The 27,847-nt window shown below is 51.9% G+C and overlaps 1 protein-coding gene across 1 annotated transcript in view; it reads right to left on the bottom strand.

Annotated features, from left to right (window-relative positions):
* LOC106593331 (protein sidekick-1) overlaps positions 1–27,847 on the bottom strand; it is a 607,750-nt gene that overhangs the window by 4,838 nt on the left and 575,065 nt on the right. The window contains 4 exon segments of the mRNA XM_045692043.1: positions 470–590; positions 6,001–6,138; positions 6,667–6,831; positions 8,026–8,151. Of these exon segments, the coding sequence (XP_045547999.1) occupies positions 470–590; positions 6,001–6,138; positions 6,667–6,831; positions 8,026–8,151 (550 nt within the window).

The raw sequence follows: 27,847 nt of genomic DNA, 5'->3' as shown, positions 1-27,847 counted from the left end.
ACGTCTAGATGTAAGAGGCTAAATCAGTTTTAATCTCTCACTGCAGTGGGCTAAATCAGGCTCATGTTTTCCGTCTCTTCTTTGTCTGGTCTTAACTTTTATATAGTTGACATCCACTGTCTGTATCCTCCAAACAGTGCTTTACAAAAGCAATCTCTCTCTGTCTCTGTCTCTCGCTCTCCGTCTCCCTCTGTCTGTCTCTCTCTCTCTCTCTCTCTGTCTCTCTCTATTTCTGTCTCTCTATTTCTGTCTCTCTCTCTCTCTCTCTCTCTCTCTGTCTCTCTCTGTTTCTCTGTCTCTCTCTGTCTCTCTCTGTCTCTCTCTGTCTCTCTCTCTCTCTGTCTCTTTCTCTGTCTCCCCCCACCCACCCATCCCTCTCCCGCCCTTCTCTCCTCTCCTCCCTCCCTCCCCTCTCTCCTCTCCTCCCTCCCCTCTCTTTTCTCCTCCCTCCCTTTCTCCATCACTCTACCTAGTTCCATTCTTCTTGTGGAAGGTGCTCTTGTTGTTCAGAGTTCTGCTGTTGAGTTCCAGAGCTGTGAATCCTCCGTTGTCCAGGGTTACAGACTCCTCCACCGTAGACACATGCTTTCCTGAGCGAGAGAGAGAGAGAGACAGAGAGAGAGAGAGAGAGACAGAGAGGGAAAGAGGAGAGAGAGATAAACTCTGTTAACAACAAGAAAACAACAAGCAAGTTTTCTAGGGAAACAGAAGAAGTCAAGTGTGAGGACTTTCTTCCCTCTCACATCTTGTCCTCCTCTTCAGACCCCCCTCTTTCCCTCTCAATTCAATTCAATTCAATTCAATTCAATTCAAGGGGATTTATTGGCATGGGAAATATGTTTACATTGCCAAAGCAAGTGAAGTAGATAATAAACGAAAGTGAAATAAACAATTTTCTTTCCCTCTCTCTTCTCTTCCCCTCTCCTCTCCATTCATCCCTCTCTCTTCTCTGGTGGTTGCCAGGGTTTCCGTGGTAACAGATTACAAGGGTGTCCCAACGTGACCCATGGTTTGGCCCAGAGTGTTATTCACTTTGGTATGAAGGAGGACACAGACACTCACTAGGAGACAGAAAACAGTCAGAAACACAGGGGGGGCAGGTAGACTAGTGGTTAGAGTGGGGGGGGGGCAGGTAGCCTAGTGGTTAGAGTGGGGGGGCAGGTAGCCTAGTGGTTAGAGTGGGGGGGGCAGGTAGCCTAGTGGTTAGAGTGGGGGGGGCAGGTAGACTAGTGGTTAGAGTGGGGGGGGCAGGTAGCCTAGTGGTTAGAGTGGGGGGGGCAGGTAGACTAGTGGTTAGAGTGGGGGGGGCAGGTAGACTAGTGGTTAGAGTGGGGGGGGGCAGGTAGACTAGTGGTTAGAGTGGGGGGGCGGCAGGTAGCCTAGTGGTTAGAGTGGAGGGGGGGGCAGGTAGTCTAGTGGTTAGAGTGGGGGGCAGGTAGCCTAGTGGTTAGAGTGGAGGGGGGGCAGGTAGTCTAGTGGTTAGAGTGGGGGGGCAGGTAGCCTAGTGGTTAGAGTGGAGGGAGGGCAGGTAGCCTAATGGTTAGAGTGGAGGGGGGGCAGGTAGTCTAGTGGTTAGAGTGGGGGGCAGGTAGTCTAGTGGTTAGAGTGGGGGGGCAGGTAGCCTAGTGGTTAGAGTGGGGGGGCAGGTAGCCTAGGGGTTAGAGTGGGGGGGCAGGGAGCCTAGGGGTTAGAGTGGGGGGGGGGCAGGTAGCCTAGTGGTTAGAGTGGGGGGCAGGTAGCCTAGGGGTTAGAGTGGGGGGGGGCGGCAGGTAGCTTAGTGGTTAGAGTGGAGGGGGGGGCAGGTAGTCTAGTGGTTAGAGTGGGGGGCAGGTAGCCTAGTGGTTAGAGTGGAGGGGGGGCAGGTAGTCTAGTGGTTAGAGTGGGGGGGGCAGGTAGTCTAGTGGTTAGAGTGGGGGGCAGGTAGCCTAGTGGTTAGAGTGGAGGGGGGGCAGGTAGCCTAATGGTTAGAGTGGAGGGGGGGCAGGTAGTCTAGTGGTTAGAGTGGGGGGCAGGTAGTCTAGTGGTTAGAGTGGGGGGGGGCAGGTAGCCTAGTGGTTAGAGTGGGGGGCAGGTAGCCTAGGGGTTAGAGTGGGGGGGCAGGGAGCCTAGGGGTTAGAGTGGGGGGGCAGGTAGCCTAGTGGTTAGAGTGGGGGGCAGGTAGCCTAGGGGTTAGAGTGGGGGGGGGGGGCAGGGAGCCTAGGGGTTAGAGTGGGGGGGGCAGGTAGCCTAGTGGTTAGAGTGGGGGGGCAGGTAGCCTAGGGGTTAGAGTGTGGGGGGGGGGCAGGTAGCGTAGGGGGTGGAGAGATTGGCCAGTAACCGAAAGGTTGCTGGATCGAATCTCCGAGCTGACAAGGTAAAAATCTGTCATCCTGCCCCTGAACAAGACAGTTAACCCACTGTTCCTAGGCCGTCATAAAAATAAGAATTTGTTCTTAACTGACTTGCCTTGTTAAATAAAGGTTAAATACAATTTTAAAAACACAGACACTCACTAGGAGCCCCTCTACACCCAGAAGACATGTTTCTATGTGAAACCCTTCGTTTGTTACTATACAAACAGACACAACAACATGACAAAGAAGTAGAATATGCTGCTGCAGACCAAAGAGACAGACAGACAGACAGTGTGTTAGGTGTGTGTGAGGTGTGTAGGTGTGTGTAGGTGTGTGAGGTGTGTAGGTGTGTGTGAGGTGTGCAGGTGTGTGTAGGTGTGTGAGGTGTGTGTTTGGTGTGTGTGAGGTGTGTAGGTGTGTGTGAGGTGTGTGTAGGTGTGTGAGGTGTGTGTTTGGTGTGTGTGAGGTGTGTAGGTGTGTGAGTAGTGTAGGTGTGTGTAGGTGTGTGAGGTGTGTGTTTGGTGTGTGTGAGGTGTGTAGGTGTGTGTGAAGTGTGTGTAGGTGTGTGAGGTGTGTGTAGGTGTGTAGGTGTGTAGTAGGTGTGTAGTAGGTGTGTAGTAGGTGTGTTGTAGGTGTGTATTAGGTGTGTATTAGGTGTGTAGGTGTGTAGTAGGTGTGTAGTAGGTGTGTAGTAGGTGTGTAGGTGTGTAGTAGGTGTGTAGTAGGTGTGTAGTAGTGTAGTAGGTGTGTTGTAGGTGTGTAGTAGGTGTGTAGTAGGTGTGTAGTAGGTGTGTTGTAGTGTAGTAGGTGTGTAGTAGGTGTGTAGTAGTGTAGTAGGTGTGTAGTAGGTGTGTAGTAGTGTAGTAGGTGTGTAGTAGGTGTGTAGTAGGTGTGTAGTAGTGTAGTAGGTGTGCAGTAGGTGTGTAGTAGGTGTGCAGTTGGTGTGTTGTAGGTGTGTAGTAGGTGTGTAGTAGTGTAGTAGGTGTGTAGTAGGTGTGTAGTAGGTGTGTAGTAGGTGTGTAGTAGGTGTGTAGTAGTGTAGTAGACGTGTAGGGGTGTAGTAGGTGTGTAGTAGGTGTGTAGTAGGTGTGTAGGTGTGTAGTAGGTGTGTAGTAGGTGTGTAGGTGTGTAGTAGGTGTGTATTAGGTGTGTAGTAGGTGTGTAGTAGGTGTGGTGTAGGTGTGTAGTAGGTGTGTAGTAGGTGTGTAGTAGTGTAGTAGGTGTCTAGTAGGTGTCTAGTAGGTGTGTAGTAGGTGTGTAGTAGTGTAGTAGGTGTGTAGGTGTGTAGTAGGTGTGTATTAGGTGTGTAGTAGTGTAGTAGGTGTGTAGGTGTGTAGTAGGTGTGTAGTAGGTGTGTAGTAGTGTAGTAGGTGTGTAGTAGGTGTGTAGTAGGTGTGTAGTAGATGTGTTGTAGGTGTGTAGTAGGTGTGTAGTAGTGTAGTAGGTGTGTAGTAGGTGTGTAGTAGTGTAGTAGGTGTGTAGTAGGTGTGTAGTAGGTGTGTAGTAGTGTAGTAGGTGTGTAGTTGGTGTGTTGTAGGTGTGTAGTAGGTGTGTAGTAGGTGTGTAGGTGTGTAGTAGGTGTGTAGTAGGTGTGTAGTAGGTGTGTAGTAGACGTGTAGGGGTGTAGTAGGTGTGTAGTAGGTGTGTAGTAGGTGTGTAGTAGTGTAGTAGGTGTGTAGGTGTGTAGTAGGTGTGTAGTAGTGTAGTAGGTGTGTAGTAGGTGTGTAGTAGGTGTGTAGTAGTGTAGTAGGTGTGCAGTAGGTGTGCAGTAGGTGTGTAGTAGGTGTGTTGTAGGTGTGTAGTAGGTGTGTAGTAGGTGTGTAGTAGTGTAGTAGGTGTGTAGTAGGTGTGTAGTAGGTGTGTATTAGGTGTGTAGAAGTGTAGTAGGTGTGTAGGTGTGTAGTAGGTGTGTAGTAGGTGTGTAGTAGTGTAATAGGTGTGTAGTAGGTGTGTAGTAGGTGTGTAGTAGGTGTGTAGTAGATGTGTTGTAGGTGTGTAGTAGGTGTGTAGTAGTGTAGTAGGTGTGTAGTAGGTGTGTAGTAGTGTAGTAGGTGTGTAGTAGGTGTGTAGTAGGTGTGTAGTAGTGTAGTAGGTGTGTAGTTGGTGTGTTGTAGGTGTGTAGTAGGTGTGTAGTAGGTGTGCAGTAGGTGTGTAGTAGGTGTGCAGTAGGTGTGTAGTAGGTGTGTTGTAGGTGTGTAGTAGGTGTGTAGTAGGTGTGTAGTAGTGTAGTAGGTGTGCAGTAGGTGTGTAGTAGGTGTGCAGTTGGTGTGTTGTAGGTGTGTAGTAGGTGTGTAGTAGTGTAGTAGGTGTGTAGTAGGTGTGTAGTAGGTGTGTAGGTGTGTAGTAGGTGTGTAGTAGGTGTGTAGTAGGTGTGTAGTAGGTGTGTAGTAGTGTAGTAGACGTGTAGGGGTGTAGTAGGTGTGTAGTAGGTGTGTAGTAGGTGTGTAGGTGTGTAGTAGGTGTGTATTAGGTGTGTAGTAGGTGTGTAGTAGGTGTGGTGTAGGTGTGTAGTAGGTGTGTAGTAGGTGTGTAGTAGTGTAGTAGGTGTGTAGGTGTGTAGTAGGTGTGTAGTAGGTGTGTAGTAGTGTAGTAGGTGTGTAGTAGGTGTGTAGTAGGCGTGTATTAGGTGTGTAGTAGTGTAGTAGGTGTGTAGGTGTGTAGTAGGTGTGTAGTAGGTGTGTAGTAGTGTAGTAGGTGTGTAGTAGGTGTGTAGTAGTAGGTGTGTAGGTGTGTAGTAGGTGTGTATTAGGTGTGTAGTAGGTGTGTAGTAGGTGTGGTGTAGGTGTGTAGTAGGTGTGTAGTAGGTGTGTAGTAGTGTAGTAGGTGTGTAGGTGTGTAGTAGGTGTGTAGTAGGTGTGTAGTAGTGTAGTAGGTGTGTAGTAGGTGTGTAGTAGGTGTGTATTAGGTGTGTAGTAGTGTAGTAGGTGTGTAGGTGTGTAGTAGGTGTGTAGTAGGTGTGTAGTAGTGTAGTAGGTGTGTAGTAGGTGTGTAGTAGGTGTGTATTAGGTGTGTAGTAGTGTAGTAGGTGTGTAGGTGTGTAGTAGGTGTGTAGTAGGTGTGTAGTAGTGTAGTAGGTGTGTAGTAGGTGTGTAGTAGGTGTGTAGTAGATGTGTTGTAGGTGTGTAGTAGGTGTGTAGTAGTGTAGTAGGTGTGTAGTAGGTGTGTAGTAGTGTAGTAGGTGTGTAGTAGGTGTGTAGTAGGTGTGTAGTAGTGTAGTAGGTGTGTAGTTGGTGTGTTGTAGATGTGTAGTAGGTGTGTAGTAGGTGTGTAGGTGTGTAGTAGGTGTGTAGTAGGTGTGTAGTAGGTGTGTAGTAGACGTGTAGGGGTGTAGTAGGTGTGTAGTAGGTGTGTAGTAGGTGTGTAGTAGTGTAGTAGGTGTGTAGGTGTGTAGTAGGTGTGTAGTAGTGTAGTAGGTGTGTAGTAGGTGTGTAGTAGGTGTGTAGTAGTGTAGTAGGTGTGCAGTAGGTGTGCAGTAGGTGTGTAGTAGGTGTGTTGTAGGTGTGTAGTAGGTGTGTAGTAGGTGTGTAGTAGTGTAGTAGGTGTGTAGTAGGTGTGTAGTGGGTGTGTAGGTGTGTAGTAGGTGTGTAGGTGTGTAGTAGGTGTGTAGTAGGTGTGTAGTAGTGTAGTAGACGTGTAGGGGTGTAGTAGGTGTGTAGTAGGTGTGTACCTGAGCTGCAGCTCCTGTACTGCTGGTTGTGTCCGTGCAGCAGGAGGCTGAACACCAACATGAGGACCACGATCAGACCAATCAGAGACAGGACCAACAGGAACCACCACTCCTCATAGAAGGGACGGTCCCACAACGCTATGGAGACATTATATCACTGTTATGAAGGCCTTTATAACCAGTCTGGTGACAGGATGGAGACATATCACTGTTATGAAGGCCTTTATAACCAGTCTGGTGACAGGATGGAGACATATCACTGTTATGAAGGCCTTTATAACCAGTCTGGTGACAGGATGCTGTTGATACTGTTACAGCTGCTTCAGTCCCACAGCGCTATGGACACACATATCACTGTTATGAAGGCCTTTATAACCAGTCTGGTGACAGGACGGAGACATATCACTGTTATGAAGGCCTTTATAACCAGTCTGGTGACAGGATGGAGACATATCACTGTTATGAAGGCCTTTATAACCAGTCTGGTGACAGGACGGAGACATATCACTGTTATGAAGGCCTTTATAACCAGTCTGGTGACAGGATGTTGTTGATACTGTTACAGCTGGCGCTGCTTCAGTCTGACACTAGATGGCAGCACAGTGTTAACACAGAGACTGTGAGTGTGTCTGTGTGTCAGGCCTGTGTGTCTGTGTGTATGTTTACCAGCGAGCGCGGTGGATGGCGTGCTGGGTTCTCCATAACCGTAGCGATTGACAGCGATGACACGGAACTCATATCCAACCCCTGACCTCAGACGGTCCATCTCCACGGTTACTGACCTACTGCTGGGGGGGAGGAGCCTGACAAACGAGTCCCACATACCTTCATCTGAAGAGAGAGAGAGACGGGGGAGAGAGAGGGGGGAAAGTGAGGGGGAGAGTGAGAGGGAGAGAGAGAAGGAAGGGAGAGAAAAATGGAGGGTAGTGAGAGAATGTAAAAGGAAGTGTAAATATCATTAGTGATAGAAGAAGAGGAAAGAGAGAAGGAGAGGGAAGATGGAAGGAGAGGAAAGAGAGAAGGAGAGGAAAGAGAGAAGGAGAGGGAAGAGAGAAGGAGAGGGAAGAGAGAAGGAGAGGAAAGAGAGAAGGAGAGGAAAGAGAGAAGGAGAGGAAAGAGAGAAACAGGAAAGAGAGAAGGAGAGGGAAGAGAGAAGGAGAGGAAAGAGAGAAGGAGAGGAAAGAGAGAAGGAGAGGAAAGAGAGAAGGAGAGAAAAGAGAGAAGGAGAGGAAAGAGAGAAGGAGAGGAAAGAGAGAAGGAGAGGAAAGAGAGAAGGAGAGGAAAGAGAGAAGGAGAGGAAAGAGAGAAACAGGAAAGAGAGAAGGAGAGGGAAGAGAGAAGGACAGGAAAGAGAGAAGGAGAGGGAAGAGAGGAGACACCACACACACTCCACATAAACCACAGACACACCACACATTCACACACACCAAATCACCACAAACACACCGCATACACACACACACACCACACACACACTACAGACACCCCACAGGCACCACACACACACACACACACACACACACACACACACACACACACACACACACACACACACACACACACACACACACACACACACACACACACACACACGCCACACACACCAAAGACACCACACACACACACACCACACACCACAGACACCACAAACACACCGCATACACACACACCACACACACACTACAGACACTCGACAGACACCACACCCACACACGCACACACACACACACAAACCACATACACCACAGACACACCACACACACACACACACACACACACACACACACACACACACACACACACACACACACACACACACACACACACACACACACACACACACACACACACACACACACACACCACAGAAACACCACACACACACACACACACACACTACAGACACTCGACAGACACCACACACACACACACACACACACACACACACACACACACACACACACACACACACACACACACACACACACACACACACACACCACAGACACACATTCGCTTGCTCACCTGAGGGACGAGCCTCGATGATGTAACCTATGACAGGTCCCGCCCCCGCGTCTCCCTCCGACCAATGAATGGTCAGCGCTGAGGAGGACTTGGTGACTGACATCTCCATGGGCGAACCAGGGGTGCCTGGGGGAGAGAGGGAGGAGCCATTCAGACCATATAAACACAGAGACCTGTAGATGTTGGGGATGTTGGTGTGTATAGCAGGTGTGGAGCTGAACACACATAAACCTAACACACACACACACACCTCACACATTTCACACACACACACACACACACACACACACACACACACACACACACACACACACACACACCTCACACACACACACACACACACACACACCTCACACACACACACACACACACACACACACACACACACACACACACACACACACACACACACACACACACACACACACACACACACACACACACACACACACACACACACACACACACACACACACACCTCACACACACCTCACACACACACACACACACACACACACACCACACACACACACCACAGATGGCGCTGAAGAACATGGCTGACGTTTTATATTCTCCCAACCAATTGTACTATTTTGTTATTTTTTTGCGTAACATATTTTTTTACTTATTTGGCTAGAGCTGCCACAAAGCGCAAAGCGTCAATACAGGAGAAAGATTGAATCCTACTACACCGGCTCTGATGCTCGTCAGATGTGGCAGGGCTTGTAAACTATTACGGACTACAAAGAGAAACCCTGACGCGAGCTGCCCATTGACGCGAGCCTACCAGATGAGCCAAATGCCTTTTATGCTCGCTTCGAGGCAAGCAACACTGAAGCATGCACGAGACCACCAGCTGTTCTGGATGACTGTGTGATAATGCTCTCGGTAGTCGATGTGAGCAAAACCTTTAAACAGGTCAACATTTACAAAGCTACTGGGCCAGACGGATTACCAGGACGTGTACTCAAAGCATACACAGACCAACTGTCAAGTGTCTTCACTGACATTTTCAACATTTCTTCACTGACATTTTTCCCTGACAGAGTCTGTAATACCTACATGTTTCAAGCAAACCAACATAGTCCCTGTGCCCAAGGAAGCGAAGATAACCTGCCTAAATGATTACCACCCCATGGGACTCACGTCGGTAGCCACAAAGTGCTTTAAAAGGCTGGTCATGGCTCACATCAACAGCCTCCTCCCGGATACCCTAGACCCACTCCAATTCGCAAACCGCCCCAACAGAGGCAATCTCAATCGCACTCCACACTGCCCTTTCTCACCTGAACAAAAGGAACACTTCTGTGAGAATGCTGTTCATTGACTACAGCTCAGCGTTCAACACCATAGTGCCCACGAAGCTCATCACTAAGCTAAGGACTCTGGGACTAAACACCTCCTTCTGCAACTGGACCCTGGACTGAAAATATTTGACATGGGTCCCCAGATCCTCAAAACGTTCTACAGCTGCACCATCGAGAGCATCTTGACCGGTTGCATCACCGCCTGGTATGGAAACTTCTCGGCATCCGACCGTAAGGCGCAACACAGGGTAGTGAGAACGGCCCAGTACATCACTGGGGCCAAGCTTCCTGCCATCCAGGACCTATATAATAGGTGGTGTCAGAGGAAAGCCCATAAAATTGTCCAGACTCCAGTCACACAAGGTACCGGAGCGCCAAGTCTAGGACCAAAAGGCTCCTCAACAGCTTCTACCCCCCAAGCCATTAGACTGCTGATCATTTCATAAAATCGCCACCGGACAATTTAAATTGATCCCTCATCCCTATTGTACACTGCTGCTACTTGCTGGTTATTATCTATGCATAGTAACTTCGCCCCCACCGACATGTACAAATTACCTCTAACCTGTATCCCCGCACACTGATGCTGTACCGGTGCCCCCTGTATAGAGCCTCCACATTGACTCTGTACCGGTACCCCCTGTATAGAGCCTCCACACAGATGCTGTACCGGTACCCCCCTGTATATAGCCTCCACACTGACGCTGTACCGGTACCCCCTGTATAGAGCCTCCACACTGACGCTGTACCGGTACCCCCCTGTATAGAGCCTCCACACTGACGCTGTACCGGTGCCCCCTGTATAGAGCCTCCACACTGACGCTGTAATGGTGCCCCCTGTATAGAGCCTCCACACTGACGCTGTACTGGTACCCCCTGTATAGATCCTCCACACTGACGCTGTACCGGTGGCCCCTGTATAGAGCCTCCACACTGACGCTGTACCGGTAACCCCTGTATAGAGCCTCCACACTGACGCTGTACCGGTACCCCCTGTATATAGCCTCCACACTGACGCTGTACCGGTGCCCCCTGTATAGAGCCTCCACACTGACGCTGTACCGGTACCCCCTGTATAGAGCCTCCACACTGACGCTGTACCAGTACCCCATGTATATAGCCGCCACACTGACGCTGTACCGGTGCCCCCTGTATAGAGCCTCCACATTGACTCTGTACCGGTACCCCCTGTATATAGCCTCCACACTGACGCTGTACCGGTGCCCCCTGTATAGAGCCTCCACACTGACGCTGTACCGGTACCCCCTGTATAGAGCCTCCACACTGAAACTGTACCAGTACCCCATGTATATAGCCTCCACACTGACGCTGTACCGGTGCCCCCTGTATAGAGCCTCCACATTGACTCTGTACCGGTACCCCCTGTATAGAGCCTCCACACTGACGCTGTACCGGTACCCCTGTATAGAGCCTCCACACTGACTCTGTACCGGTACCCCCTGTATATAGCCTCCACATTGACTCTGTACCGGTACCCCCTGTATAGAGCCTCCACACTGACGCTGTACCGGTACCCCCTGTATATAGCCTCCTCACTGACTCTGTACCGGTACCCCCTGTATATAGCCTCCACATTGACTCTGTACCGGTACCCCCCTGTATAGAGCCTCCACACTGACGCTGTACCGGTACCCCCCTGTATATAGCCTCCTCACTGACTCTGTACCGGTACCCCCTGTATATAGCCTCCACACTGACTCTGTACCGGTACCCCCTGTATAGAGCCTCCACACTGACGCTGTACCGGTGCCCCCTGTATAGAGCCTCCACACTGACGCTGTACCGGTACCCCCTGTATATAGCCTCCACATTGACTCTGTACCGGTGCCCCCTGCACATTGACTCTGTACCGGTTCCCCCTGTATATAGCCTCCACATTGACTCTGTACCAGTAACCCCTGTATATAGCCTCCACATTGACTCTGTACCGGTACCCCCTGTATATAGCCTCCACATTGACTCTGTACCGGTACCCCCTGTATATAGTCTCCACATTGACTCTGTACCAGCACCCCCTGTATATAGCCTCCACATTGACTCTGTACCGGTACCCCCTGTATATAGCCTCCACATTGACTCTGTACCGGTACCCCCTGTATATAGCCTCCACATTGACTCTGTACCGGTACCCCCTGTATATAGCCTCCACATTGACTCTGTACCGGTACCCCCTGTATAGAGCCTCCACACTGACGCTGTACCGGTACCCCCTGTACATAGCCTCCACATTGACTCTGTAACGGTAACCCCCTGTATACAGTCTCCACATTGACTCTGTACCGGTACCCCCTGTATATAGCCTCCATTTTGACTCTGTACCGGTAACCCCCTGTATATAGCCTCCACATTGACTCTGTACCGGTACCCCCTGTATATAGCCTCCACATTGACTCTTTACCGGTAACCCCTGTATATAGCCTCCACATTGACTCTGTACCGGTACCCCCCTGTATAGAGCCTCCACACTGACGCTGTACCGGTACCCCCTGTATATAGCCTCCACATTGACTCTGTACCGGTAACCCCCTGTATACAGTCTCCACATTGACTCTGTACCGGTACCCCCTGTATACAGCCTCCACATTGACTCTGTACCGGTAACCCCCTGTATACAGTCTCCACATTGACTCTGTACCGGTAACCCCTGTATATAGCCTCCACATTGACTCTGTACCGGTAACCCCCTGTATACAGTCTCCACATTGACTCTGTACCGGTACCCCCTGTATACAGCCTCCACATTGACTCTGTACCGGTAACCCCGTGTATATAGCCTCCACATTGACTCTGTACCGGTACCCCCTGTATACAGCCTCCACATTGACTCTGTACCGGTAACCCCCTGTATACAGTCTCCACATTGACTCTGTACCGGTACCCCCTGTATACAGCCTCCACATTGACTCTGTACCGGTACCCCCTGTATACAGCCTCCACATTGACTCTGTACCGGTAACCCCCTGTATACAGTCTCCACATTGACTCTGTACCGGTACCCCCTGTATATAGCCTCCACATTGACTCTGTATCGGTACCCCCTGTATACAGTCTCCACATTGACTCTGTACCGGTACCCCCTGTATACAGACTCCACATTGACTCTCTACCGGTAACCCCCTGTATACAGTCTCCACATTGACTCTGTACCGGTACCCCCTGTATACAGCTTCCACATTGACTCTGTACCTGTAACCCCCTGTATACAGTCTCCACATTGACTCTGTACCGGTAACCCCTGTATATAGCCTCCACATTGACTCTGTACCGGTAACCCCCTGTATACAGTCTCCACATTGACTCTGTACCGGTAACCACCTGTATACAGCCTCCACATTGACTCTGTACCGGTAACCCCCTGTATACAGTCTCCACATTGACTCTGTACCGGTAACCCCCTGTATACAGCCTCCACATTGACTCTGTACCGGTACCCCCTGTATATAGCCTCTACATTGACTCTGTACCGGTACCACCCTGTATATAGCCTCCACATTGACTCTGTACCGGTAACCCCCTGTATATAGTCTCCACATTGACTCTGTACCAGTACCCCCCTGTATATAGCCTCCACATTGACTCTGTACCAGTACCCCCCTGTATATAGCCTCCACATTGACTCTGTACCGGTACCCCCTGTATAGAGCCTCCACATTGACTCTGTACCGGTACCCCCTGTATATAGCCTCCACATTGACTCTGTACCGGTACCCCCTGTATATAGCCTCCACATTGACTCGGTACCGGTACCCCCTGTATATAGCCTCCACATTGACTCTGTACCGGTACCCCCTGTATATAGCCTCCACATTGACTCTGTACCGGTACCCCCCTGTATATAGTCTCCACATTGACTCTGTACCGGTACCCCCTGTATATAGCCTCCACATTGACTCTGTACCGGTACCCCCTGTATACAGTCTCCACATTGACTCGGTACCGGTACCCCCTGTATATAGCCTCCACATTGACTCTGTACCGGTACCCCCTGTATACAGCCTCCAAATTGACTCTGTACCGGTACCCCCTGTATACAGCCTCCACATTGACTCTGTACCGGTAACCCCCTGTATACAGTCTCCACATTGACTCTGTACCGGTACCCCCTGTATAGAGCCTCCACACAGATGCTGTACCGGTACCCCCCTGTATATAGCCTCCACACTGACGCTGTACCGGTACCCCCTGTATAGAGCCTCCACACTGACGCTGTACCGGTACCCCCCCTGTATAGAGCCTCCACACTGACGCTGTACCGGTGCCCCCTGTATAGAGCCTCCACACTGACGCTGTAATGGTGCCCCCTGTATAGAGCCTCCACACTGACGCTGTACTGGTACCCCCTGTATAGAGCCTCCACACTGACGCTGTACCGGTGGCCCCTGTATAGAGCCTCCACACTGACGCTGTACCGGTAACCCCTGTATAGAGCCTCCACACTGACGCTGTACCGGTACCCCCTGTATATAGCCTCCACACTGACGCTGTACCGGTGCCCCCTGTATAGAGCCTCCACACTGACGCTGTACCGGTACCCCCTGTATAGAGCCTCCACACTGACGCTGTACCAGTACCCCATGTATATAGCCGCCACACTGACGCTGTACCGGTGCCCCCTGTATAGAGCCTCCACATTGACTCTGTACCGGTACCCCCTGTATATAGCCTCCACACTGACGCTGTACCGGTGCCCCCTGTATAGAGCCTCCACACTGACGCTGTACCGGTACCCCCTGTATAGAGCCTCCACACTGAAACTGTACCAGTACCCCATGTATATAGCCTCCACACTGACGCTGTACCGGTGCCCCCTGTATAGAGCCTCCACATTGACTCTGTACCGGTACCCCCTGTATAGAGCCTCCACACTGACGCTGTACCGGTACCCCCTGTATAGAGCCTCCACACTGACTCTGTACCGGTACCCCCTGTATATAGCCTCCACATTGACTCTGTACCGGTACCCCCTGTATAGAGCCTCCACACTGACGCTGTACCGGTACCCCCTGTATATAGCCTCCTCACTGACTCTGTACTGGTACCCCCTGTATATAGCCTCTACATTGACTCTGTACCGGTACCCCCTGTATAGAGCCTCCACACTGACGCTGTACCGGTACCCCCTGTATATAGCCTCCTCACTGACTCTGTACCGGTACCCCCTGTATATAGCCTCCACACTGACTCTGTACCGGTACCCCCTGTATAGAGCCTCCACACTGACGCTGTACCGGTGCCCCCTGTATAGAGCCTCCACACTGACGCTGTACCGGTACCCCCTGTATATAGCCTCCACATTGACTCTGTACCGGTGCCCCCTGCACATTGACTCTGTACCGGTTCCCCCTGTATATAGCCTCCACATTGACTCTGTACCAGTAACCCCTGTATATAGCCTCCACATTGACTCTGTACCGGTACCCCCTGTATATAGCCTCCACATTGACTCTGTACCGGTACCCCCTGTATATAGTCTCCACATTGACTCTGTACCAGCACCCCCTGTATATAGCCTCCACATTGACTCTGTACCGGTACCCCCTGTATATAGCCTCCACATTGACTCTGTACCGGTACCCCCTGTATATAGCCTCCACATTGACTCTGTACCGGTACCCCCTGTATATAGCCTCCACATTGACTCTGTACCGGTACCCCCTGTATAGAGCCTCCACACTGACGCTGTACCGGTCCCCCCTGTACATAGCCTCCACATTGACTCTGTAACGGTAACCCCCTGTATACAGTCTCCACATTGACTCTGTACCGGTACCCCCTGTATATAGCCTCCATTTTGACTCTGTACCGGTAACCCCCTGTATATAGCCTCCACATTGACTCTGTACCGGTACCCCCTGTATATAGCCTCCACATTGACTCTTTACCGGTAACCCCTGTATATAGCCTCCACATTGACTCTGTACCGGTACCCCCTGTATAGAGCCTCCACACTGACGCTGTACCGGTACCCCCTGTATATAGCCTCCACATTGACTCTGTACCGGTAACCCCCTGTATACAGTCTCCACATTGACTCTGTACCGGTACCCCCTGTATACAGCCTCCACATTGACTCTGTACCGGTACCCCCTGTATACAGTCTCCACATTGACTCTGTACCGGTAACCCCTGTATATAGCCTCCACATTGACTCTGTACCGGTAACCCCCTGTATACAGTCTCCACATTGACTCTGTACCGGTACCCCCTGTATACAGCCTCCACATTGACTCTGTACCGGTAACCCCGTGTATATAGCCTCCACATTGACTCTGTACCGGTACCCCCCTGTATACAGCCTCCACATTGACTCTGTACCGGTACCCCCTGTATACAGCCTCCACATTGACTCTGTACCGGTAACCCCCTGTATACAGTCTCCACATTGACTCTGTACCGGTACCCCCTGTATACAGCCTCCACATTGACTCTGTACCGGTACCCCCTGTATACAGCCTCCACATTGACTCTGTACCGGTAACCCCCTGTATACAGTCTCCACATTGACTCTGTACCGGTACCCCCTGTATATAGCCTCCACATTGACTCTGTATCGGTACCCCCTGTATACAGTCTCCACATTGACTCTGTACCGGTACCCCCTGTATACAGACTCCACATTGACTCTCTACCGGTAACCCCCTGTATACAGTCTCCACATTGACTCTGTACCGGTACCCCCTGTATACAGCTTCCAAATTGACTCTGTACCGGTAACCCCCTGTATACAGTCTCCACATTGACTCTGTACCGGTAACCCCTGTATATAGCCTCCACATTGACTCTGTACCGGTAACCCCCTGTATACAGTCTCCACATTGACTCTGTACCGGTAACCACCTGTATACAGCCTCCACATTGACTCTGTACCGGTAACCCCCTGTATACAGTCTCCACATTGACTCTGTACCGGTAACCCCCTGTATACAGCCTCCACATTGACTCTGTACCGGTACCCCCTGTATATAGCCTCTACATTGACTCTGTACCGGTACCACCCTGTATATAGCCTCCACATTGACTCTGTACCGGTAACCCCCTGTATATAGTCTCCACATTGACTCTGTACCAGTACCCCCCTGTATATAGCCTCCACATTGACTCTGTACCGGTACCCCCCTGTATATAGCCTCCACATTGACTCTGTACCGGTACCCCCTGTATAGAGCCTCCACATTGACTCTGTACCGGTACCCCCTGTATATAGCCTCCACATTGACTCTGTACCGGTACCCCCTGTATATAGCCTCCACATTGACTCGGTACCGGTACCCCCTGTATATAGCCTCCACATTGACTCTGTACCGGTACCCCCTGTATATAGCCTCCACATTGACTCTGTACCGGTACCCCCCTGTATATAGTCTCCACATTGACTCTGTACCGGTACCCCCTGTATATAGCCTCCACATTGACTCTGTACCGGTACCCCCTGTATACAGTCTCCACATTGACTCGGTACCGGTACCCCCTGTATATAGCCTCCACATTGACTCTGTACCGGTACCCCCTGTATACAGCCTCCACATTGACTCTGTACCGGTACCCCCTGTATACAGCCTCCACATTGACTCTGTACCGGTAACCCCCTGTATACAGTCTCCACATTGACTCTGTACCGGTACCCCCTGTATATAGCCTCCACATTGACTCTGTATCGGTACCCCCTGTATACAGTCTCCACATTGACTCTGTACCGGTACCCCCTGTATACAGACTCCACATTGACTCTCTACCGGTAACCCCCTGTATACAGTCTCCACATTGACTCTGTACCGGTACCCCCTGTATACAGCTTCCACATTGACTCTGTACCTGTAACCCCCTGTATACAGTCTCCACATTGACTCTGTACCGGTAACCCCTGTATATAGCCTCCACATTGACTCTGTACCGGTAACCCCCTGTATACAGTCTCCACATTGACTCTGTACCGGTAACCACCTGTATACAGCCTCCACATTGACTCTGTACCGGTAACCCCCTGTATACAGTCTCCACATTGACTCTGTACCGGTAACCCCCTGTATACAGCCTCCACATTGACTCTGTACCGGTACCCCCTGTATATAGCCTCTACATTGACTCTGTACCGGTACCACCCTGTATATAGCCTCCACATTGACTCTGTACCGGTAACCCCCTGTATATAGTCTCCACATTGACTCTGTACCAGTACCCCCCTGTATATAGCCTCCACATTGACTCTGTACCAGTACCCCCCTGTATATAGCCTCCACATTGACTCTGTACCGGTACCCCCTGTATAGAGCCTCCACATTGACTCTGTACCGGTACCCCCTGTATATAGCCTCCACATTGACTCTGTACCGGTACCCCCTGTATATAGCCTCCACATTGACTCGGTGCACGGTACCCCCTGTATATAGCCTCCACATTGACTCTGTACCGGTACCCCCTGTATATAGCCTCCACATTGACTCTGTACCGGTGCACCCCCTGTATATAGTCTCCACATTGACTCTGTACCGGTACCCCCTGTATATAGCCTCCACATTGACTCTGTACCGGTACCCCCTGTATACAGTCTCCACATTGACTCGGTACCGGTACCCCCTGTATATAGCCTCCACATTGACTCTGTACCGGTACCCCCTGTATACAGCCTCCAAATTGACTCTGTACCGGTACCCCCTGTATACAGCCTCCACATTGACTCTGTACCGGTAACCCCCTGTATACAGTCTCCACATTGACTCTGTACCGGTACCCCCTGTATAGAGCCTCCACACAGATGCTGTACCGGTACCCCCCTGTATATAGCCTCCACACTGACGCTGTACCGGTACCCCCTGTATAGAGCCTCCACACTGACGCTGTACCGGTACCCCCTGTATAGAGCCTCCACACTGACGCTGTACCGGTGCCCCCTGTATAGAGCCTCCACACTGACGCTGTAATGGTCCCCCCTGTATAGAGCCTCCACACTGACGCTGTACTGGTACCCCCTGTATAGAGCCTCCACACTGACGCTGTACCGGTGGCCCCTGTATAGAGCCTCCACACTGACGCTGTACCGGTAACCCCTGTATAGAGCCTCCACACTGACGCTGTACCGGTACCCCCTGTATATAGCCTCCACACTGACGCTGTACCGGTGCCCCCTGTATAGAGCCTCCACACTGACGCTGTACCGGTGCCCCCTGTATAGAGCCTCCACACTGACGCTGTACCAGTACCCCATGTATATAGCCGCCACACTGACGCTGTACCGGTGCCCCCTGTATAGAGCCTCCACATTGACTCTGTACCGGTACCCCCTGTATATAGCCTCCACACTGACGCTGTACCGGTGCCCCCTGTATAGAGCCTCCACACTGACGCTGTACCGGTACCCCCTGTATAGAGCCTCCACACTGAAACTGTACCAGTACCCCATGTATATAGCCTCCACACTGACGCTGTACCGGTGCCCCCTGTATAGAGCCTCCACATTGACTCTGTACCGGTACCCCCTGTATAGAGCCTCCACACTGACGCTGTACCGGTACCCCCTGTATAGAGCCTCCACACTGACTCTGTACCGGTACCCCCTGTATATAGCCTCCACATTGACTCTGTACCGGTACCCCCTGTATAGAGCCTCCACACTGACGCTGTACCGGTACCCCCTGTATATAGCCTCCTCACTGACTCTGTACCGGTACCCCCTGTATATAGCCTCCACATTGACTCTGTACCGGTACCCCCTGTATAGAGCCTCCACACTGACGCTGTACCGGTACCCCCTGTATATAGCCTCCTCACTGACTCTGTACCGGTACCCCCTGTATATAGCCTCCACACTGACTCTGTACCGGTACCCCCTGTATAGAGCCTCCACACTGACGCTGTACCGGTACCCCCTGTATATAGCCTCCACATTGACTCTGTACCGGTGCCCCCTGCACATTGACTCTGTACCGGTTCCCCCTGTATATAGCCTCCACATTGACTCTGTACCAGTAACCCCTGTATATAGCCTCCACATTGACTCTGTACCGGTACCCCCTGTATATAGCCTCCACATTGACTCTGTACCGGTACCCCCTGTATATAGTCTCCACATTGACTCTGTACCAGCACCCCCTGTATATAGCCTCCACATTGACTCTGTACCGGTACCCCCTGTATATAGTCTCCACATTGACTCTGTACCGGTACCCCCTGTATATAGCCTCCACATTGACTCTGTACCGGTACCCCCTGTATACAGTCTCCACATTGACTCGGTACCGGTACCCCCTGTATATAGCCTCCACATTGACTCTGTACCGGTACCCCCTGTATACAGCCTCCAAATTGACTCTGTACCGGTACCCCCTGTATACAGCCTCCACATTGACTCTGTACCGGTAACCCCCTGTATACAGTCTCCACATTGACTCTGTACCGGTACCCCCTGTATAGAGCCTCCACACAGATGCTGTACCGGTACCCCCCTGTATATAGCCTCCACACTGACGCTGTACCGGTACCCCCTGTATAGAGCCTCCACACTGACGCTGTACCGGTACCCCCCTGTATAGAGCCTCCACACTGACGCTGTACCGGTGCCCCCTGTATAGAGCCTCCACACTGACGCTGTAATGGTGCCCCCTGTATAGAGCCTCCACACTGACGCTGTACTGGTACCCCCTGTATAGAGCCTCCACACTGACGCTGTACCGGTGGCCCCTGTATAGAGCCTCCACATTGACGCTGTACCGGTAACCCCTGTATAGAGCCTCCACACTGACGCTGTACCGGTACCCCCTGTATATAGCCTCCACATTGACGCTGTACCGGTGCCCCCTGTATAGAGCCTCCACATTGACGCTGTACCGGTGCCCCCTGTATAGAGCCTCCACACTGACGCTGTACCAGTACCCCCATGTATATAGCCGCCACACTGACGCTGTACCGGTGCCCCCTGTATAGAGCCTCCACATTGACTCTGTACCGGTACCCCCTGTATATAGCCTCCACACTGACGCTGTACCGGTGCCCCCTGTATAGAGCCTCCACACTGACGCTGTACCGGTACCCCCTGTATAGAGCCTCCACACTGAAACTGTACCAGTACCCCATGTATATAGCCTCCACACTGACGCTGTACCGGTGCCCCCTGTATAGAGCCTCCACATTGACTCTGTACCGGTACCCCCTGTATAGAGCCTCCACACTGACGCTGTACCGGTACCCCCTGTATAGAGCCTCCACACTGACTCTGTACCGGTACCCCCTGTATATAGCCTCCACATTGACTCTGTACCGGTACCCCCTGTATAGAGCCTCCACATTGACGCTGTACCGGTACCCCTGTATATAGCCTCCTCATTGACTCTGTACTGGTACCCCCTGTATATAGCCTCCACATTGACTCTGTACCGGTACCCCCTGTATAGAGCCTCCACACTGACGCTGTACCGGTACCCCCTGTATATAGCCTCCACATTGACTCTGTACCGGTACCCCCTGTATATAGCCTCCACACTGACTCTGTACCGGTACCCCCTGTATAGAGCCTCCACACTGACGCTGTACCGGTGCCCCCTGTATAGAGCCTCCACACTGACGCTGTACCGGTACCCCCTGTATATAGCCTCCACATTGACTCTGTACCGGTGCCCCCTGCACATTGACTCTGTACCGGTTCCCCCTGTATATAGCCTCCACATTGACTCTGTACCGGTTCCCCCTGTATATAGCCTCCACATTGACTCTGTACCGGTACCCCCTGTATATAGCCTCCACATTGACTCTGTACCGGTACCCCCTGTATATAGTCTCCACATTGACTCTGTACCAGCACCCCCTGTATATAGCCTCCACATTGACTCTGTACCGGTACCCCCTGTATATAGCCTCCACATTGACTCTGTACCGGTACCCCCTGTATATAGCCTCCACATTGACTCTGTACCGGTACCCCCTGTATAGAGCCTCCACACTGACGCTGTACCGGTCCCCCCTGTACATAGCCTCCACATTGACTCTGTAACGGTAACCCCCTGTATACAGTCTCCACATTGACTCTGTACCGGTACCCCTGTATATAGCCTCCATTTTGACTCTGTACCGGTAACCCCCTGTATATAGCCTCCACATTGACTCTGTACCGGTACCCCCTGTATATAGCCTCCACATTGACTCTTTACCGGTAACCCCTGTATATAGCCTCCACATTGACTCTGTACCGGTACCCCCTGTATAGAGCCTCCACACTGACGCTGTACCGGTACCCCCTGTATATAGCCTCCACATTGACTCTGTACCGGTAACCCCCTGTATACAGTCTCCACATTGACTCTGTACCGGTACCCCCTGTATACAGCCTCCACATTGACTCTGTACCGGTAACCCCCTGTATACAGTCTCCACATTGACTCTGTACCGGTAACCCCTGTATATAGCCTCCACATTGACTCTGTACCGGTAACCCCCTGTATACAGTCTCCACATTGACTCTGTACCGGTACCCCCTGTATACAGCCTCCACATTGACTCTGTACCGGTAACCCCGTGTATATAGCCTCCACATTGACTCTGTACCGGTACCCCCCTGTATACAGCCTCCACATTGACTCTGTACCGGTACCCCCTGTATACAGCCTCCACATTGACTCTGTACCGGTAACCCCCTGTATACAGTCTCCACATTGACTCTGTACCGGTACCCCCTGTATACAGCCTCCACATTGACTCTGTACCGGTACCCCCCTGTATACAGCCTCCACATTGACTCTGTACCGGTAACCCCCTGTATACAGTCTCCACATTGACTCTGTACCGGTACCCCCTGTATATAGCCTCCACATTGACTCTGTATCGGTACCCCCCTGTATACAGTCTCCACATTGACTCTGTACCGGTACCCCCTGTATACAGACTCCACATTGACTCTCTGCACGGTAACCCCTGTATACAGTCTCCACATTGACTCTGTACCGGTACCCCCTGTATACAGCCTCCACATTGACTCTGTACCGGTAACCCCCTGTATACAGTCTCCACATTGACTCTGTACCGGTAACCCCTGTATATAGCCTCCACATTGACTCTGTACCGGTAACCCCCTGTATACAGTCTCCACATTGACTCTGTACCGGTAACCACCTGTATACAGCCTCCACATTGACTCTGTACCGGTAACCCCCTGTATACAGTCTCCACATTGACTCTGTACCGGTAACCCCCTGTATACAGCCTCCACATTGACTCTGTACCGGTACCCCCTGTATATAGCCTCCTCACTGACTCTGTACCGGTACCCCCTGTATATAGCCTCCACACTGACTCTGTCCGGTACCCCCTGTATAGAGCCTCCACACTGACGCTGTACCGGTACCCCCCTGTATATAGCCTCCACATTGACTCTGTACCGGTGCCCCCTGCACATTGACTCTGTACCGGTTCCCCCTGTATATAGCCTCCACATTGACTCTGTACCAGTAACCCCTGTATATAGCCTCCACATTGACTCTGTACCGGTACCCCCTGTATATAGCCTCCACATTGACTCTGTACCGGTACCCCCTGTATATAGTCTCCACATTGACTCTGTACCAGCACCCCCTGTATATAGCCTCCACATTGACTCTGTACCGGTACCCCCCTGTATATAGTCTCCACATTGACTCTGTACCGGTACCCCCTGTATATAGCCTCCACATTGACTCTGTACCGGTACCCCCTGTATACAGTCTCCACATTGACTCGGTACCGGTACCCCCTGTATATAGCCTCCACATTGACTCTGTACCGGTACCCCCTGTATACAGCCTCCAAATTGACTCTGTACCGGTACCCCCTGTATACAGCCTCCACATTGACTCTGTACCGGTAACCCCCTGTATACAGTCTCCACATTGACTCTGTACCGGTACCCCCTGTATAGAGCCTCCACACAGACGCTGTACCGGTACCCCCCTGTATATAGCCTCCACACTGACGCTGTACCGGTACCCCCCTGTATAGAGCCTCCACACTGACGCTGTACCGGTACCCCCCTGTATAGAGCCTCCACATTGACGCTGTACCGGTGCCCCCTGTATAGAGCCTCCACACTGACGCTGTAATGGTGCCCCCTGTATAGAGCCTCCACACTGACGCTGTACTGGTACCCCCTGTATAGAGCCTCCACACTGACGCTGTACCGGTGGCCCCCTGTATAGAGCCTCCACACTGACGCTGTACCGGTAACCCCTGTATAGAGCCTCCACACTGACGCTGTACCGGTACCCCCTGTATATAGCCTCCACACTGACGCTGTACCGGTGCCCCCCTGTATAGAGCCTCCACACTGACGCTGTACCGGTACCCCCTGTATAGAGCCTCCACACTGACGCTGTACCAGTACCCCATGTATATAGCCGCCACACTGACGCTGTACCGGTGCCCCCTGTATAGAGCCTCCACATTGACTCTGTACCGGTGCCCCCTGTATATAGCCTCCACACTGACGCTGTACCGGTGCCCCCTGTATAGAGCCTCCACACTGACGCTGTACCGGTACCCCCTGTATAGAGCCTCCACACTGAAACTGTACCAGTACCCCCTGTATATAGCCTCCACACTGACGCTGTACCGGTGCCCCCTGTATAGAGCCTCCACAATGACTCTGTACCGGTACCCCCTGTATAGAGCCTCCACACTGACGCTGTACCGGTACCCCCTGTATAGAGCCTCCACATTGACTCTGTACCGGTACCCCCCTGTATATAGCCTCCACATTGACTCTGTACCGGTACCCCCTGTATAGAGCCTCCACACTGACGCTGTACCGGTACCCCCTGTATATAGCCTCCTCACTGACTCTGTACTGGTACCCCCTGTATATAGCCTCCACATTGACTCTGTACCGGTACCCCCTGTATAGAGCCTCCACACTGACGCTGTACCGGTACCCCCTGTATATAGCCTCCTCACTGACTCTGTACCGGTACCCCTGTATATAGCCTCCACACTGACTCTGTACCGTACCCCCTGTATAGAGCCTCCACACTGACGCTGTACCGGTGCCCCCTGTATAGAGCCTCCACACTGACGCTGTACCGGTACCCCCTGTATATAGCCTCCACATTGACTCTGTACCGGTGCCCCCTGCACATTGACTCTGTACCGGTTCCCCCTGTATATAGCCTCCACATTGACTCTGTACCAGTAACCCCTGTATATAGCCTCCACATTGACTCTGTACCGGTACCCCCTGTATATAGCCTCCACATTGACTCTGTACGGTACCCCCTGTATATAGTCTCCACATTGACTCTGTACCAGCACCCCCTGTATATAGCCTCCACATTGACTCTGTACCAGTACCCCCTGTATACAGCCTCCACATTGACTCTGTACCGGTACCCCCCTGTATATAGTCTCCACATTGACTCTGTACCGGTACCCCCTGTATATAGCCTCCACATTGAGTCTGTACCGGTACCCCCTGTATAGAGCCTCCACACTGACGCTGTGCACGGTCCCCCCTGTACATAGCCTCCACATTGACTCTGTAACGGTAACCCCCTGTATACAGTCTCCACATTGACTCTGTACCGGTACCCCCTGTATATAGCCTCCAATTTGACTCTGTACCGGTAACCCCCTGTATATAGCCTCCACATTGACTCTGTACCGGTACCCCCTGTATATAGCCTCCACATTGACTCTTTACGGTAACCCCTGTATATAGCCTCCACATTGACTCTGTACCGGTACCCCCTGTATAGAGCCTCCACACTGACGCTGTACCGGTACCCCTGTATATAGCCTCCACATTGACTCTGTACCGGTAACCCCCTGTATACAGTCTCCACATTGACTCTGTACCGGTACCCCCTGTATACAGCCTCCACATTGACTCTGTACCGGTAACCCCCTGTATACAGTCTCCACATTGACTCTGTACCGGTAACCCCTGTATATAGCCTCCACATTGACTCTGTACCGGTAACCCCCTGTATACAGTCTCCACATTGACTCTGTACCGGTACCCCCTGTATACAGCCTCCACATTGACTCTGTACCGGTAACCCCGTGTATATAGCCTCCACATTGACTCTGTCCGGTACCCCCTGTATACAGCCTCCACATTGACTCTGTACCGGTACCCCCTGTATACAGCCTCCACATTGACTCTGTACCGGTAACCCCCTGTATACAGTCTCCACATTGACTCTGTACCGTACCCCCTGTATACAGCCTCCACATTGACTCTGTACCGGTACCCCCTGTATACAGCCTCCACATTGACTCTGTACCGGTAACCCCCTGTATACAGTCTCCACATTGACTCTGTACCGGTACCCCCTGTATATAGCCTCCACATTGACTCTGTACCGGTACCCCCTGTATACAGTCTCCACATTGACTCTGTACCGGTACCCCCTGTATACAGACTCCACATTGACTCTCTACCGGTAACCCCCTGTATACAGTCTCCACATTGACTCTGTACCGGTAACCCCCTGTATACAGTCTCCACATTGACTCTGTACCGGTAACCCCTGTATATAGCCTCCACATTGACTCTGTACCGGTAACCCCCTGTATACAGTCTCCACATTGACTCTGTACCGGTAACCACCTGTATACAGCCTCCACATTGACTCTGTACCGGTAACCCCCTGTATACAGTCTCCACATTGACTCTGTACCGGTAACCCCCTGTATACAGCCTCCACATTGACTCTGTACCGGTACCCCCTGTATATAGCCTCTACATTGACTCTGTACCGGTACCACCCTGTATATAGCCTCCACATTGACTCTGTACCGGTAACCCCCTGTATATAGTCTCCACATTGACTCTGTACCAGTACCCCCCTGTATATAGCCTCCACATTGACTCTGTACCGGTAACCCCCTGTATACAGTCTCCACATTGACTCTGTACCGGTAACCACCTGTATACAGCCTCCACATTGACTCTGTACCGGTAACCCCCTGTATACAGTCTCCACATTGACTCTGTACCGGTAACCCCCTGTATACAGCCTCCACATTGACTCTGTACCGGTACCCCCTGTATATAGCCTCTACATTGACTCTGTACCGGTACCACCCTGTATATAGCCTCCACATTGACTCTGTACCGGTAACCCCCTGTATATAGTCTCCACATTGACTCTGTACCAGTACCCCCCTGTATATAGCCTCCACATTGACTCTGTACCGGTACCCCCTGTATAGAGCCTCCACATTGACTCTGTACCGGTACCCCCTGTATATAGCCTCCACATTGACTCTGTACCGGTACCCCCTGTATATAGCCTCCACATTGACTCGGTACCGGTACCCCCTGTATATAGCCTCCACATTGACTCTGTACCGGTACCCCCTGTATATAGCCTCCACATTGACTCTGTACCGGTACCCCCCTGTATATAGTCTCCACATTGACTCTGTACCGGTACCCCCTGTATATAGCCTCCACATTGACTCTGTACCGGTACCCCCTGTATACAGTCTCCACATTGACTCGGTACCGGTACCCCCCTGTATATAGCCTCCACATTGACTCTGTACCGGTACCCCCTGTATACAGCCTCCAAATTGACTCTGTACCGGTACCCCCTGTATACAGCCTCCACATTGACTCTGTACCGGTAACCCCCCTGTATACAGTCTCCACATTGACTCTGTACCGGTACCCCCTGTATAGAGCCTCCACACAGATGCTGTACCGTGCCCCCCTGTATATAGCCTCCACACTGACGCTGTACCGGTACCCCCTGTATAGAGCCTCCACACTGACGCTGTACCGGTACCCCCCTGTATAGAGCCTCCACACTGACGCTGTACCGGTGCCCCCTGTATAGAGCCTCCACACTGACGCTGTAACGGTGCCCCCCTGTATAGAGCCTCCACACTGACGCTGTACTGGTGCCCCCTGTATAGAGCCTCCACACTGACGCTGTACCGGTGGCCCCTGTATAGAGCCTCCACACTGACACTGTACCGGTAACCCCTGTATAGAGCCTCCACACTGACGCTGTACCGGTACCCCCTGTATATAGCCTCCACACTGACGCTGTACCGGTGCCCCCTGTATAGAGCCTCCACACTGACGCTGTACCGGTACCCCCTGTATAGAGCCTCCACACTGACGCTGTACCAGTACCCCATGTATATAGCCGCCACACTGACGCTGTACCGGTGCCCCCTGTATAGAGCCTCCACATTGACTCTGTACCAGTACCCCCTGTATATAGCCTCCACACTGACGCTGTACCGGTGCCCCCTGTATAGAGCCTCCACACTGACGCTGTGCCGGTGCCCCCTGTATAGAGCCTCCACACTGAAACTGTACCGGTACCCCATGTATATAGCCTCCACACTGACGCTGTACCGGTGCCCCTGTATAGAGCCTCCACATTGACTCTGTAACGGTACCCCCTGTATAGAGCCTCCACACTGACGCTGTACCGGTACCCCCTGTATAGAGCCTCCACACTGACTCTGTGCGGTACCCCCTGTATATAGCCTCCACATTGACTCTGTACCGGTGACCCCCTGTA

Source organism: Salmo salar, chromosome ssa12 (assembly GCF_905237065.1).
Source record: "Salmo salar chromosome ssa12, Ssal_v3.1, whole genome shotgun sequence".
In the NCBI taxonomy this organism is placed as follows: Eukaryota; Metazoa; Chordata; class Actinopteri; order Salmoniformes; family Salmonidae; genus Salmo; species Salmo salar.
This window is presented reverse-complemented; position numbering and strand designations above follow the sequence as displayed.